The 14,878-nt window shown below is 37.6% G+C and overlaps 1 protein-coding gene across 1 annotated transcript in view; it reads left to right on the top strand.

The window, feature by feature from the left end:
- Positions 1-14,878, top strand: part of UMAD1 (UBAP1-MVB12-associated (UMA) domain containing 1) — a 228,351-nt gene that overhangs the window by 16,118 nt on the left and 197,355 nt on the right. The window contains exon 2 of the mRNA XM_012757065.3: positions 9,728-9,830. Within this exon, the coding sequence (XP_012612519.1) occupies positions 9,749-9,830 (82 nt within the window). The 5' untranslated portion in view covers positions 9,728-9,748. The remainder of the gene's footprint in view (positions 1-9,727; positions 9,831-14,878) is intronic.

Genomic DNA, 14,878 nt, shown 5'->3' with positions numbered 1-14,878 from the left:
ACTACAAACCCAAGAACACTATAAACTCCTTGAAGGCAAGGACCGCCTGGGGATGGAGAGGCAGCTGGCAGGGAGAGCAGATCCTTGGCAGACCGCTGGGCACGGCACAGCTGGGAGGGCTTGGGGGCTACACGCAGGGCAGGGCAAGCCACAGACGGATAGCCGAGCCCCGACGTGGTGGGTGCTGGAGCAGACGAGGGGCAGGGTTGGGTGGCTTCCTCAGAGGGGACACTGACTGGTGCTACCATGTTCCAAATCCGGTGTTAGGCACTTCATCGTCATCTCACTGGATCCTCACAGAGGAGGAAACTGAGCTCAAAGGCAACACCTGTGACACGCCCCCTAGCGGGGACTCAAATCCAGATCTGTCTGCTTCTAAGCCTCATCCTCTTCCTTCTGCACACGCTGCCCCGCCAATGGGACGTCTGCGCTGGGGCTCAGAGGATGGTAAAGAGACCTCCAGAATAAATGAATCACTTTCAGAGCAAAGTAAAAAAACAAAAATAAAAAACACAGGAAAAAAAAACCCCCAAACACCACATTCTCTCCTAATTTCACATCGTGAGTAAAGGACGCTGGAAACATGACTGTGGCAAGGAGAACCTTCTGAGCAAACGGCAGCTTCTCCCTCCCCAGGATTTCTTGCTCTTTCAAGCCAGTAAGGCTGAGTTCCAGAAGGGAGATCTCCCAACTTCAGATGTCTTTAGGAAGGCTTTACTCGCTGGGTTCTCAGTTTTGTTTTTATATTTGCACATGATCCAATCGGCATCTTCAATGGCTCGCTTAATAATCTGCTGGATTCTCTCGGGGTTGTCTTCATCCGAGTGAACCCGGCAACTCTGCCTGACCGCGTGTTTGCAACGCTCCCGGGCGCCCTTGGTCGGAAGCTGCGGGCAACAGCGCAGCGAGTAGCGGTAGAGCTGCAGCGGTCTCTGGACCAGCTCTGCCCCGGTAGCTGGCGGGGCCATTCGCAAGACCCTCTGCCCCCGCCTCCACTGGGGACGACTATAATAAGATTTCTTTAGCAGCCAAGTGGAGGAAGTATTTCTTTGCTTACAGAAAACTGTTTGTTTTCCAATTCATGAGTTTGGGTGGTTTTTTTTTATGTTTTTTTTTTTTTTAATTGTTGTTGTTGAAATGTGGTCTTGATAATGTTGCTCAGGCTGGTCATGAACTCCTAGCCTCAAGTGATCCTCCTGTCTCAGCATCCCCAAATGCTGAGATTATAGGCATGAACCACCAAGCCCAGCTGAGTTTGGGTGGTTTTTGATACAAAACTAAGGTTTTTTTTTTTTGTTTTTTTTTTTTAAGATCTTTTAGTAATCATGGCGATAGAAGCCTGCTTGTACCTTTTACCTAGAACTTCTAATGGACTGTTTTAGTGTTCTTATTTTATTTTAAGTCCTTTATAGAGTTGTATACATTGATTTGTGGAGTGAAAAATTATGTAGACAAAGTCTCTGCATTGTTTTATTAACATGTTACCAAGTTTGTGAATTGTTTTGGAAAGCATTTGCTTAGTGGAACTATTGTATTTAATAGAAGTTACAAATGAAAAAAACCAGTGATCACTCACTTTTACAAGGTAGATGAAAGACAGAACATACTGTACCTTTCAGAATAATGAGGAAGGAGTGACAGCATGAACTCAACATCAAAAGACTTGTGGCAGGCAGAATTTTAAAGATGCCCCTCCCATTCCTGTTTCTTGGTTATTCAATCCAGCACTTATCTAGGTACAGTAAGTCCTCAGTGTTGAGATAGGGAACCTGTAGGCCCTGTTCAATAAGGAGTCATGAGACACTCTCTCTCAACTCCAGGATTCTTTTAAGCTAGGGTTTCCTGTATTGTGTTTAAGGATTTCATGTTTGAAATCACATGCCCCATTTCTAAAAGCTTTTCCTGCCTTTAGTTTAGTATAAAGTAAATAAGAAAAGGATTTAAATTATGAGCATCAAGGGAAAAAACTATAAGAATAAAGAAAAAAGTTCCGGGTTGGCCCCTGTTGAAAACTATGCTGTGAAGTTCTCTATAGCTCCTTTGTACTCTTCTAGAATCCTCCCTTGCCTTATGCCCTATAATCAATTTATAGTTTACTATCTTCCAACTTTCTAAGTATTTTAGATGTTCTGTTTTGGCTAAGAGTAATGATATTTAAATTCTTAGTTTGCTAAAGGCATCTATAAGGTCATATTAGGAAAGAAAGTTTTATTAGATCATATAACTTTAATTTTTAATGGCTGTGTGATGTGACTTTTCATTTAGGGGACAAGTAGACAGTTGAGTCTGTTAAATTAGAGTTGTTCTCCTAAAACTGAGGTTGCCACCACCACTTCGTATTCATCTGTATATACCATTGTAAAAGCTACCATAATGTGTTCTGAGGGTATCTTTGATCTGGTCTAGACCAGTGGAAGTAGAGTGGAAATATGAGCTGAAGGAGAAAATGGAACAATGTTAAGTTTCCTTCTGTGGAAAAGCCCTTCTTCGTGTATTTTTAAAATTGTTGATGGTGAGTGTTGAAATGTTAGTGTTTAGATTTCACTGGATACATTTTTAAAAATGATATAATAGTTTTGTTCCAACATAAAAATATTTATAATGCTAGAAACTATGTTCTTTATAATTTTCAGTGGAAAGTTTTAGATGTTAACTTAAAAAGTGCAGGGGGATGCACAGCATTTCAAGAATTTTTGAAGGGGTGTGTGAGTGCCTAAATATGATCAGTGGCTTTGAAAAACTTTTTTTTTTCTTTTGCCTACAACCCAAACTAAGAAACAGATTTCGTAATTTCATATCATTACCCAGAACATGCACCTAAAAGCAAAAGTTCATAAAACATTACTTAACCATATATGGTGCTCTCAGGTAATCTTTTTGCTTCCTCATCCATTTCTCCTTCCTTTTCTTTTTTTTCCCTGTTTCATTCTGTTAAAAAAAAAATCTGGTCTTAACCCACTGTATTGCGTTTATTCCCACTCAAGTTTTGGTACCTGCAGTTTGAAAAATGGCTAGATCCAAGATTCAATTTTTTGTTTTTATTTCTTTTCTTTTTATTGATCTGAGCATAAATCAGAGATATGGAAATAAAGTTTATGTTAATGCTTCAGTTTAATTGATCAGTTTCCAAACTGTTCTGTGGAGCTCATCTATAACATTAGTTTATGTCTGTCCTGGCTTATCCTGTCAGACATCTGTACCATTCCTCCATTACAACAATATCGAAAAACTATAAAAATAAAAAACTTAAGTAGGATGGAGAAATGGGGGAGAGTCTTTGGATAACCCTAATTAATAGTCTAACTGATGCTAAAGGATAAGTTTTAAAAGAGGATAAAATCTGCTAAAGACTTTACTGAACTAGTTACTTAAGGAAGAAACAGGTAAGATATTACAACTGGTTTGAAAGAGAACTCAAAGCATCATCACACATTTGTAGTCAAATAAGGAATGTATAAATGGATGCAAAATTGGTTATTGTCTCTAGGGCAAGAGTTATTTCATTCTACCAGAAACATTTTTATGGACAGGATTTATTTGTATGACTATCAGTTTTCTACAAGTTATCTCCTATTTCTATAGAGTTATAAAACAGCCTAGTCAAAACAAGCAAAGGTGGAGATAACTTGGATGGGTGAGCTAGCCAAGATATCCACTAAATTCCAAAGTCTTCAACACAATTTTTTCTTATACTAATTAGATTTAGGCTTTTAATTGGTATCCTAGATCTAAAAAATGTTGCCACCTGAAGGCCAAGTCAAGTTTGTAGAGGATTTGTTCAGTCTGCATAGTATATTTAAAAATTTTGAATTTGTTGCTATTTATTAAAAACTAGATGTTTATATAATAGTTGGATTTCCAGTTTGTTTTGAAAAATCAGATTAAAATGGAATTTGTTATTTTTTATTCTCTAAAATAACCTTTCCTTTCCTATTTTCCTTTTCTTCTTCATAATATCGCTTTCTTTGGTTCCTCAGATTTGAAAGTTCAGTCATCTTTTACTAGTTCTTTTCCATCTGTGTTTTGTAGAGGTGAGATTCACCAGGCCCTATTCCATATCATTTCTGTACATCCTTTCTTTTTTCATTCAAACTTCTTTCATCTTCACACAGTCCCTTTTCATTACAACTTTCTAACTTTTTTACCCTATGCATTCCTCAGTCTCTCCAGCATGTTATTTTACATTTCATCTCTCTGACACTACTTTGCTCAAGATCCTAGACCACACAGTAATATTCAACAAATCCTGGTTTGCTATTCTGAGTATGCTGACATTTTTCTGACTTTTCCATCTCTACCCTTCTTTTGCATTCTTGATTTCTGTTGCTTATGTACATGGTTCCTTGCACCTAGTGAGGTTAATTCCTTTGCCTTCCTGTAAACCAGGTGTCCTCAAACTATGGCCCACGGGCTATATTTGGGTGTTTTTGCCCATTTGTTTTTTTACTTCAAAATAAGATATGTGCAGTGTGCATAGGAATTTGTTCATAGATTTTTATAAAAACTATAGTCTGGCCCTCTAATGGTCTGAGGGACAGTGAACTAGCCCCCTGTTTAAAAAGTTTGAGGACTCCTGCAGTAAACTCACTATGTTTATTGTTCATATTGATCCTTCTTATGGGAAAGGCCTTTCTCTTCTTTGTTTATATCTGTACCCTACCCATCATATGAAGTTAAACTCAAGAATACCTATTCTGTGAAGCTTACCAGGGTTCTTCTAATTCTCATTGATATTTCTGGGATGTTTTATACTGTTCAGTGCTATTTTAGGTAATGTATCCTTTGTGTCAAGATTAAAGCTACCAAAAGTGTGGGCTACCTTCTTATACTGTTTGATATCTCTCAGGAGAAATTAGTAAACTGTTATCTAAATTTTTACTGTATTTGCATAATCATGCATTTCACCATACAGAAGAGGAGGAAGATTCAACATTGTTCAGGATTTTAATTTTTCAGCAGTATGAAATTCGCATATTTGTTGCATTTGGGCACAAATGTGAAGAAAAATATGAGTGTGAAGGATATATATATTATATGTATATATATACTTCTCTTTATAAAAAAATGGCTGCTTTTTATCAATCACACTAGAATTCCAGTCTATTGGATATATTTATATTAACTAATAGTCTGTTGAAATTGAAAGGAGATAATCAACTTGAGAAAACCATGTTGCCTAAATCCATTTGCCATGGGTAATATTACTTGAAAGAGAGGCCTTGAAGTAATAGGAAAAAATAAATATATTACTTGCTCTCCCCTTCCCCACTTTGGAATATGATGATCTGCCTTGCCCAGCAGTCAGGCAGGCCCTTTTATCTGTGGTCTGTGTACACCATTGAAAGTGAATATGCTGCCCTTTTATTTTTCAGTTTTGTGTGAATGCATAGAGAAAAGAATCATTTTGTTTTTTATACAAAGACTGTATCTGTAACAAGTGGTTTAACAGATTTGAGACAATTTTTTTGTATAATTGTGAACTAAAGCTTTTATCTGATATCAAATATCATGCTAATAATGCATTTTTAAGGAGCTCTATTGAGATATTACCAATAAATTACGCATATTGAAAGTGTACAGTTTGATGAGTTTTGATGTACATTTACACTTCATGAATTCATCACTTCTAAGAGTTTCCTCATGTTCCTTTCTAATCTGTTTCCTTTCCTCCTCTCCTGTACTTCCCTCCTCGCCAGGAAACCACTGATCTGCTTTCTGTCACTATACATTAGTTTGCATTTTTGAGAAGTTTATATAAATGGACTCACACAGTGTGATTTCTTTCTTTGTCCTGGCTTCTTTCACTCAGCTTAATTTTTAAGATTCTTGCATGTTGTAGCATTTACCAGTACTTCATTCCTTTTCATTGCTGAATAGTATTATGGACGTGGCACAGTATTATCTATTCCTTTACCGCTTGTTGGATGTTTGGGTTGTTTTCAGTTTTTAGTTATTACAAAAAAAAGCTGTTCGTGATATTTGTATACAAGTATGGACGTGCACTTTCATTTATCTTAGGTAAATACCTGGACGTAGAAGGGCTAAGTCATATGGTAGGTGTATATTTATGTTTTTAAGAAACTGCCAAACTGTTGTCCAGAGTTACAGTTGCTCCACATCTTGGAGCACTGGCACTTGGCATGGGCAAATCTTTTTAATTTTAAATATTGTAATAGGTATGTAATGATATCTCATTGATATTTTAATTTGCTTTTCCTTATTTACTAATGATGTTGAGCATCTTTGTATGTGTTTGTTTCTCATCCATCTATCTTCCATGGTGAAGGGCTGTTCATCTCTTTTCTTTTGCCCAGTTTTTATTGAGCTTTTTTCTCATCATTGAGTGTTAAGAGTTCTTTATACATTCTATTATAGATGCACATTAATTATCAAATATGTGATTGGCAGGTATTTTCTCCCACTCTGTGGCTTGGACAGGTGAATTCTTTATCCTCCATTTGTATCGAGGTAGCTCCAGATCCCCGTGTTTGAGTATTAAGATGCATTCTGGGTTGGGTCCTAGCTCAACCAGGCAAATTGCTGCTAGCTAACAATGGATTTTTAAAAATAAGTTTTGGTATTTTTCTTGTTTATAAATGTGAAATTTGCTCATGGTAGACAATTTAAAAATTACTGAAGTTATAAAGAAGAAAATGAGACTGGAGTCTGGTGGGGAACTCCAGGCAAAAACAAGCTCAGCTGTCAAGGCCATGTAACACCAGAAACAAGTGTTTGAGGTTTACCATATACTAGGCTTGGGACAGCAGCACTATTATGGTCCTCCTCCACTTTGGGGACAGTGCTCTTAAATTATTCTTAGTTTTGCTAAGGATTGCCTTAGAAGTATGGTGGGCTGAGGTTGCAGTTTGTTCCCCCTAGACATAAGTCGTATGTCTATACGACTTACAGCGCTACAGTGCTGCATCTGTAGCGCTGGATCAGTATCTGGCCTGAATACTTAATGAATGTTTATAAAATATAAATGTAAAGTAAGTGAAGGTCTTCAAACAATGTTGTAGAATTAGTAAATGTCTTCAGAACATAGAGCTGAGCAAGGCTCAGAAAAAAAAGTAGAGATTGACAAAGACAGAAATAAATATATTTAACTAATATTAAGAAATATTAACAAAAGTCTAACACAAATGTCTTAAGTGCTAAGGGCTCCTTATCTCTGTTGGTTTATTGATAAAACACATTCAGTTTTGCTGTTGACAGGATTTGGTTTAAAATTAAGCTCTGTTCTTTCCTAGCTACAGAAACTTGGACCAATACTTAACCTACTTTTGCTTCAGTTCTTTCACTTACACAATGTGAATAATTGTGTGCAACTGGTGGGGTTTTTGTATGGATTATAGTAGATAGCATATACAGTAGTCCCCACTTTTCTGTGATTTTGATTTCTGTGGTTTCAATTACCCATGAGCTCCAGAAATAGGTCAGTACAATACAATAAGATATTTTGAGAAAGAGAGAAGGAGGTACCATATTCACATAACTTTCATTACTGTATATTGTTATAATTGTAATAAATTATAATATTTATTTTATTATTATTAATTTTTTGTTATGCCTAATTTATAAATTAAACTTTATCATAGGTATGTATGCATAGTAAGTCCTCAGTAAACATCATGGATATGTTCTTGGAATCTGCAACTTTAAGCAAAATGACATGTAATGAAACCAATTTTACCATAAGCTAATTGGTAGAAACAAGAGGTAAGTTCTTATGGCATATTTCTGGTCACAAAAACATTACCAAATGTCTAAATAAAGACCAAAACACTTCTAATAATAAACACTGAAATGAATGTGAGCTCTACATACATTTAAGAAAGATTAATACAAATAAGTAAGATGATTATTTACCCAGTTATTCCAGTTCAGGGTGGTGGGTGGCTGGAGCCTCTTCTGGCACCTCAGGGTGTGGGGTGGGAATCCACCCTGGCCAGGACACCATCCCATCTCAGGGTGCTCTCAAACACATGCCAGCACTCAGTCACACTTGGACCATGTAAACACTCCAGTTCACATGATGTACACGTTTGGGATGTGGGAGGAAACTGGAGGACCTGGGGTAAACCCAAGCAGACATAGGGAGAACGTGTAAATTCCACACAGACAGTGGCCCCAACCAGGAATTGAATTTTCCCCCCTCTATCAACGTTATAAAGAAAAGGCGTTGAATGAAACGGTGTTTTTTCATGGACCTGATATATAGGAAAACACATATTGTATATAGGGATTAGTACTATCCTTGGTTTCAGACATCCACTGGGGGTTTGGGAAGATACCCTGTGAATAACAGGGGACTACTATATAAAGCATTTTGTCATGGCACCTGACACTTTTAGGAACTCAGCAAATGTTAGTGGCATTTGTAGTTACTGCTCTTCTTTCCAATCTCAGGCAGGGTTATTAAATCTGGCTTCTCCCTTCATAGAGGGGAGATCTTAGAATGTTATTTCCCAGCCCTTCTCCCCAAGGATAAATTTTTACAGCAGTATGTGTTTTTGAGTGATGTGAAAAGAATGTCATGAGGTAAGGATAATCTGATTGCAGATTTTACTGTCTTAGCACATATCCTTCTCATGCCTGGAGAGATTACTCTAGAGATATATTGTTAGACTAACTTTAGGTACCTAGTGGAATGAATCAATGTCAGCAGCAATATTAGTCATACAAGGGAATCCCAGGACTTGTATTGTAAAATTGGAACCATATGCCCACTGAAAAACATCTTGAGGTGGACTATAGTTGAGGGAAGACTTAGGGTGGTGGTCAGGTTGATGGAGTGATAGGTACAAGGGTCATTGGTACCTTTGTGACAATTTCAGAGTTGTATGCTATGGATATTGTAGTAAACTAGTCTTTGCTGCCATTCTCAGTTCTTTTCTACAGTGTCTGCTTCCCTTGCCTTATTCCTGACCGGTTTCTTTCATACCTGGAAGTTTCTTGACTCTTGGAACCTAAGTTATCCCTCCTTCTCTAATATATTTGGGATATTATGGTATTCTGACCTCCTGAAAATGGACGGTAAGGCCTCCTATCCAACAACCTGCTGCAGTGAGCAAATTGTTTACATTTGATGTTTTAGTAAAGCATTTCATGGCACCTCAGGGTGTGGGGTGGGAATCTACCCTGGCCAGGACACCACCCAATCTCAGGATGTATGTTTGTGTGTGGGGGTGGGGGCAGTGCACAATAATCTCACCAATACAAAAGATCTGCACTGATGAGAATTTAAAGTTGGCTGTAACTTTTTCATGAGTACAGTCCTAGAGTGTCTGAAATAGGGAACCAACAGTAGAGGATATTTGAAGTGCTTTCCATTCTTTTTCAGATTGCCTTAGTTTTATAACAATAACTAATGGCATCTTTTCCCCAAAGCAGTGCCTGGTTTATGGTTATCGAGATCCTTCCAGATTCTGGTTTTATGTGTTGATTTTAGCTTTATGTGTAGTGATTTCTTGTTTTTTTCCCCGAATCTTCAGAAACTGGCAGAAGATCCATTGTAGACTTCTAGGAATATAAGATTTTAAAATGAAAGTCCATGTACCCTAATTTTTAGCTTTGTCTTCTCTGAGAGAAGGCTCACAGTTTTAAGTCTTGCAATAGAATGCCTAAGAATAATTATTGTAATATCTTGATGTTTGCCTTCTTACTAAAAAGGGTAAGAGTTTGTCAGTTTCATCTGAATTTGATATCATGTATGTTTCTATTGCAGATATCGTCATCAGCAGGAACAATGTTTCACTTCTTCAGGAAGTCTCCAGAATCTAAAAAGCCCTCAGTACCAGAGACAGAAGCAGATGGATTCGTCCTTATAGGTGAGTCTTTTTAAGAAGCAAAATCATCATTAGATGAATAATTTCTTTGTTAAAAAATCACTTGGTAATTATATAAATGGTTTTTAAATTATTTCTTATAATTTCAGATTTAATTTATCTGTATAATTTTTTTAAATGGGGAAATCTGTACAGATAAAGGTCATTTGGAATGTTACTTGGAATATTGTCATCAAGTTACTTGGAATATTGTCATCAAGTCAGATTTTTCTTACATATTGGTTTGGCTGTGTACTCCAAATTAAATTTGTGAAATCACTCCCTTTTTTCCATCTGATAAACTAGTGAACCTTTTTAATTATAGGAAAACCAAAATCTTGAAGAATCCTTGGTGAATTCAAGTTCTGTCTTATAAATAGTACCAACCTTATTTCTTAAATTAGCACCTGAAATTAAATTAAGCATCCAATAAATATTGGCTGAATGAAGTAGAATTTTATTTCTTTATTTTTTTATGGGTATGTAGGGTATGAATGAAGTAGACTTTTCAATCCAAATATAATATGTTAAATAGTGTTTCTTAAACGTTTAAGACTATTTTCTATTATAAAAATAATACCTGCTAATTTTTAAGATTGTAGTGGCTTTCAAAACTATTTCTTTCAGTCAAACACAGTGCTCTTCCCAAGGGGAATTCCGAAAAATAAAATTTCCTCCACATTGAATCAAATCTTTTTCCTGAGGAGGAGATTTGCTGTCTTCATATGTTCTTCTCAGACATTCTCTCTCCAGAGTGTGGTGCAGACTAGCGAAAACCCAGACTAGCGAAAACCCAGTGTCCCCTTGTGTACTCATCTTCTTCTACTCTGGACCTCCTCCCACCAAATTCCAGTTCCTTGTCTAAGAAGGTTTGCATTAACTCATAACAGTGTTTGCTTCCTGGGATATTTCTCAAGGTCTCCTTTTCTAGATACTGGTTTCCTGCCTGTTACTTCCTTTATCTTTTCTTTTTCCTTGGAGACAGGATCTCACCTTGTTTTCTGGGCATGAGGGTAGTGACATGATCATAGCTCACTGCAACCTCACACTCCTGGGTTCAAGTGATCCTTCTGCGTCAGCCTCCCAACTATCTGGGACTATAGGTGCACACCACCATGCCTGGCTCAGTTTTCTATTTTTTGTAGAGATGAGTCTTGCTGTGTTGCTCAGGCTAGTCTCAAGCTCCTGACCTCAAGCAGTCCTTCCACCTCGGCTTCCCAAAGTGCTAGGATTACAGGTGTGAGCCACTGCCGCTGGGTCACTTCCTTTATCTTGACCAGGTCAGACTGGGGTTCGCCAGCTTCAGTAAATCCTCTGTATGCATCGAAAAGTGAGGGGGTAGTTCCTTTAGATTTAAGGGTGATCCTGAATTTTCAGCTTATGCCGTCTCTTGTGCTTCCTCCCCTCTCAGAGCCAGGGCTCACCTCTCAGCCATGCCTCTGACCTCCTCACATTTAGAAGAGGTACAGGTTGGGTAGGTCTTTGCCTTATCAGCCCTTCTCTTTAGGATCTGGTCGCTTTACCTCTCTGGCTCTCTTCCATTTCTTGACCCTTGTCTCTGGGAGACCAGGATAGAATTTTTCTCATGGATAAACTTTACCATAGAACTTTTCATCTTTTCCATAGCCAAGTTCTGGCAGTCCTTTGTGTTTTTCTGAATCTGCCTCATATGGCTTGAGACAGGGGTAGGAGTTTGGAATTGGTCAGAATTGTTTACTTTCAGACCAGATCCATTACACCTGAGGTAAAATAGTAGAGCTTAAATCTTCCATCAGGGCCAATGGTTTTATTTATTTTTTGTTTTTTTTTTTTTTTGATAGAAATAGGGTCTTATTCTGTGGCCCAGGCTGAAACTCAGGCTCAAGGGATCCTCTGGCCTTGGCCTCCCAAAGTGCTGGGATTATAGGCATGAGCCACTACGTCCAGCTAATTTTTTAAATTTTTTGTAGAGATGGGGTCTTGCTATATTGTCCAGGTTGGTCTTGAATTCTTGGCCTCAGCAATCTTCCTGCCCCAGCTTGGGATTATAGGCTTAAGCCACTGGACCTGGTCTCCTGATGGTTTTTCTGGGTATCCTTTGACTGGGATAAGGTGGGGTGCTGCCGACATGACTGCTTTTCTGACCCTTCCTTCTTACTGTGTCAGGGCTTTGAACCTTGGCTTCTAAGTCATAAGTGGCTCTGTCAATCCCAACTTTAGTTCCTTGAAAGCTTCCAGTGTTGCTTTCCTCTTACCTCCTGAATTAGCCTCACTAACAGAAAAACTTCAGGGGTGCCTTTGACCTCATGTGAAATTTCTGCTTCTTCAGGAATTTCACAATAAATTCTTCACTCAGAATTTGTTGGAAGAATTTGTTCCAGTAAAGCCTGGTTTTCCAAACTGTGCTCTGTACTCTTCATTTTAAAACACCTCTGTGGTCTTAACACATATGCAGAGAACTTTGTTTTTTTCTGTTGTTTCATGATTTGAAATTGATATTATTCTTTTTGTTACCAAATAGCCATTTAAAGAATATAAGTTGGGTGCACTGGCATCTTTGAGAACATGTAGAATTTCTAATGCTGGCCCTCAAAACCTTTTGATGCATCTTATTTATCTCTACCTTTGTGGCCTACCACCTTGGAGCATTTCAGAGACAAATTGTAACAACAACCAAAATGGCCGTTGGTGTTGTTTTTCTAAAATCTTCTCCATTTTTTGGTAGCATATATAGCCTGAGCTAGATGTTCCATTGCCTGTCTATAGCTACCCCAGTAGGGGCCCAGTTTCCAGGGCATTCTGCCTCAGCAGGTGAAGCTTATCTGCTGTGGAATGCCTTTCCCTTTCCAGGAAAGACTGTAGATTAAGAAGCAGTCTTTAATTGAGCCTCAAAAGACACAGAAACTTTCAAATTTGCTGTTTCATGAGAGAATTTCCAGGCCTTAATTACTCTAATAGGCTGTCAGTACCAGCTGCTCCGTCTAAGCTCTAATGGTGCATTTTCCCAAAGACATGCTGTATTTTGAGGAAATTTTTCCAGGACCATCTTGGACTGGGCAGGATTGGTGGTGTACCCAGCACCGTATGTCTAGCAGTTGGACAGTTACGGTGAGGATTCACTACTGTTGTAGTTTCAGGATAGCAATTTAATTTATGATACAGGTGGTGCTATACTTTGTTCAAATGATCCAAACCAGACAGATCCCCCAGGTGTTTGCCGAGGCCTCCTTGTCCTTCAGCTCGTCTGTCTGCTGAGGCTTGCCTCTGTTTAGCCTCATTTCCCCCGAGGTGCAAAACTCTACCTCTTCGCCATTTTCTATGAAAAATCTTTGTGCACCTAGTGTTCTGTGAGCATAGTTACCTTCCTGAAGTTTTGGTGGTATTAGCATCACCTCTTGGCACCCACTTCTGCCTTCTTTCTCTTTTTATCAGTCATACCAACTCCCTCCTTCCTTGGGAGCATCTCAGAGGTGCCACAGAGAAGTGCAGTTAAGAGTGCTGACTCTGGAGCCAGAACCCTTGGCTTGGCCTCCTAGCTCTACAACTTACTCTATCTTGGGCAAGTTATTTAACCTCCCCAATGTCACTTCGCATGTCTGGAATATGAGCATAATATCAGTAACTGCCGTTTGGGCTTTATGAGGGGATTAAATGAGTTAGTACGTGTAAAATGCTTGGAGCAACCCTGTGAAGTGGTGCTGTTGGATGTCTGTATATAGGCAAGGACTTAAGTTTTCTAAGTTACTCCAGCTAGCATGTAGTAGAGCTGGAATTAGCCCAGGCAGCCTGACTTTCAGAGCCTGTCCTCCTAACCACTAAATTATCCATCCTGTTTTTTAAATGTTATACCATCAGTTTTAATTCTAAGACATTATTGACATTTTAAGTTGTTTTTTTCTTAAAAAAAATAAATTGTGTTTCCTATTATATAAAAGAAAAACTGCTGGGTAGTTTGTTTTGTTTTTGTTTTGTTTAATGAAAGAAGGTTGGATGTTGTATTACTATTTATAAAGTTTGACTTTTATTTTGGTTACCCCAAACATTTTACTATCTCACGTATTGAATACTTTTAAAATATTTTAGAAAACTATAATCTTCTTGGTGAAGTTAAGATTGGAAGATGGTATACATCAGTTAGTAAAAAAACCCTTCAATAGTTAAGGATTTAACTGAATTGTCAGATAAAGGTCCTGACAGATTATTAGGACGATAGTTAATTGTCTTTAAAAATAGTATCTTAAACTCTTTTTTAAAAAATTAATCTGTTCTGCTAAGTTACTCTTCTTATCTTGTGATTCTGTGCTAACATATGTAGTGCCTGCTTTAGTCTCAGAGCATACTTTTAAAAAACATTTTGGAAAATGTCAAGCAGGTCAAATGGTAAATAGGAAATTATTTTAATGCTTTTATTAACATGGACCCATCCTTGCATACATGTATTTTGGTTAGCATATGCACACTTAACTTTTTATTTTGGGCCTCATGTGCAATAATAGGTACATTATTATAGGAAAATAAGTAGATTTCATTGGTTTTGTGTGTTTATTGACTTCTAAATGTTACAACTAAGTAAAGATTTAGAAACATGATTATATTTTTAGCAACAATTTCTTATCAATATGGACTCTACAGAATTTGTTGGATTGTCTCTTTATGTGGCCTTTGTAACCTGTTTTTGAAAAGGTCAGAGTAAATAATGTTGTTGAAGCTATAAATTATCTATTTTTTCAACTTTAGAATATCTTTTCCACTAAGCAAGTGTTCCTACTTAACAGAAAAAGTTTTAGGTCACAATTATTAGATGACACCGTAGAGTTGATGAAGTCAACACATCATAACTTGAAATTCAGGTGCAGGCAGAGCACTTTCGTTGATAATAGGAATATCTAGACTGTTTTGTATACAATTAGCTCACATTTGGAAAGAAAGCCTTTCTCCCTATTGAGATTTCCCAAGCTTTGAGGCTTTGTAAAATGTTGAGTGTGCCGAATAAGAATAAGGGGAGAAAAAAACCTAGTAGAAAAACATCATTTCCCTTGTAACCAGTTCCTATTCACATAAGAAGGTAATAA

Source organism: Microcebus murinus, chromosome 9 (assembly GCF_040939455.1).
Source record: "Microcebus murinus isolate Inina chromosome 9, M.murinus_Inina_mat1.0, whole genome shotgun sequence".
Taxonomy (NCBI): domain Eukaryota; kingdom Metazoa; phylum Chordata; class Mammalia; order Primates; family Cheirogaleidae; genus Microcebus; species Microcebus murinus.
This window is presented reverse-complemented; position numbering and strand designations above follow the sequence as displayed.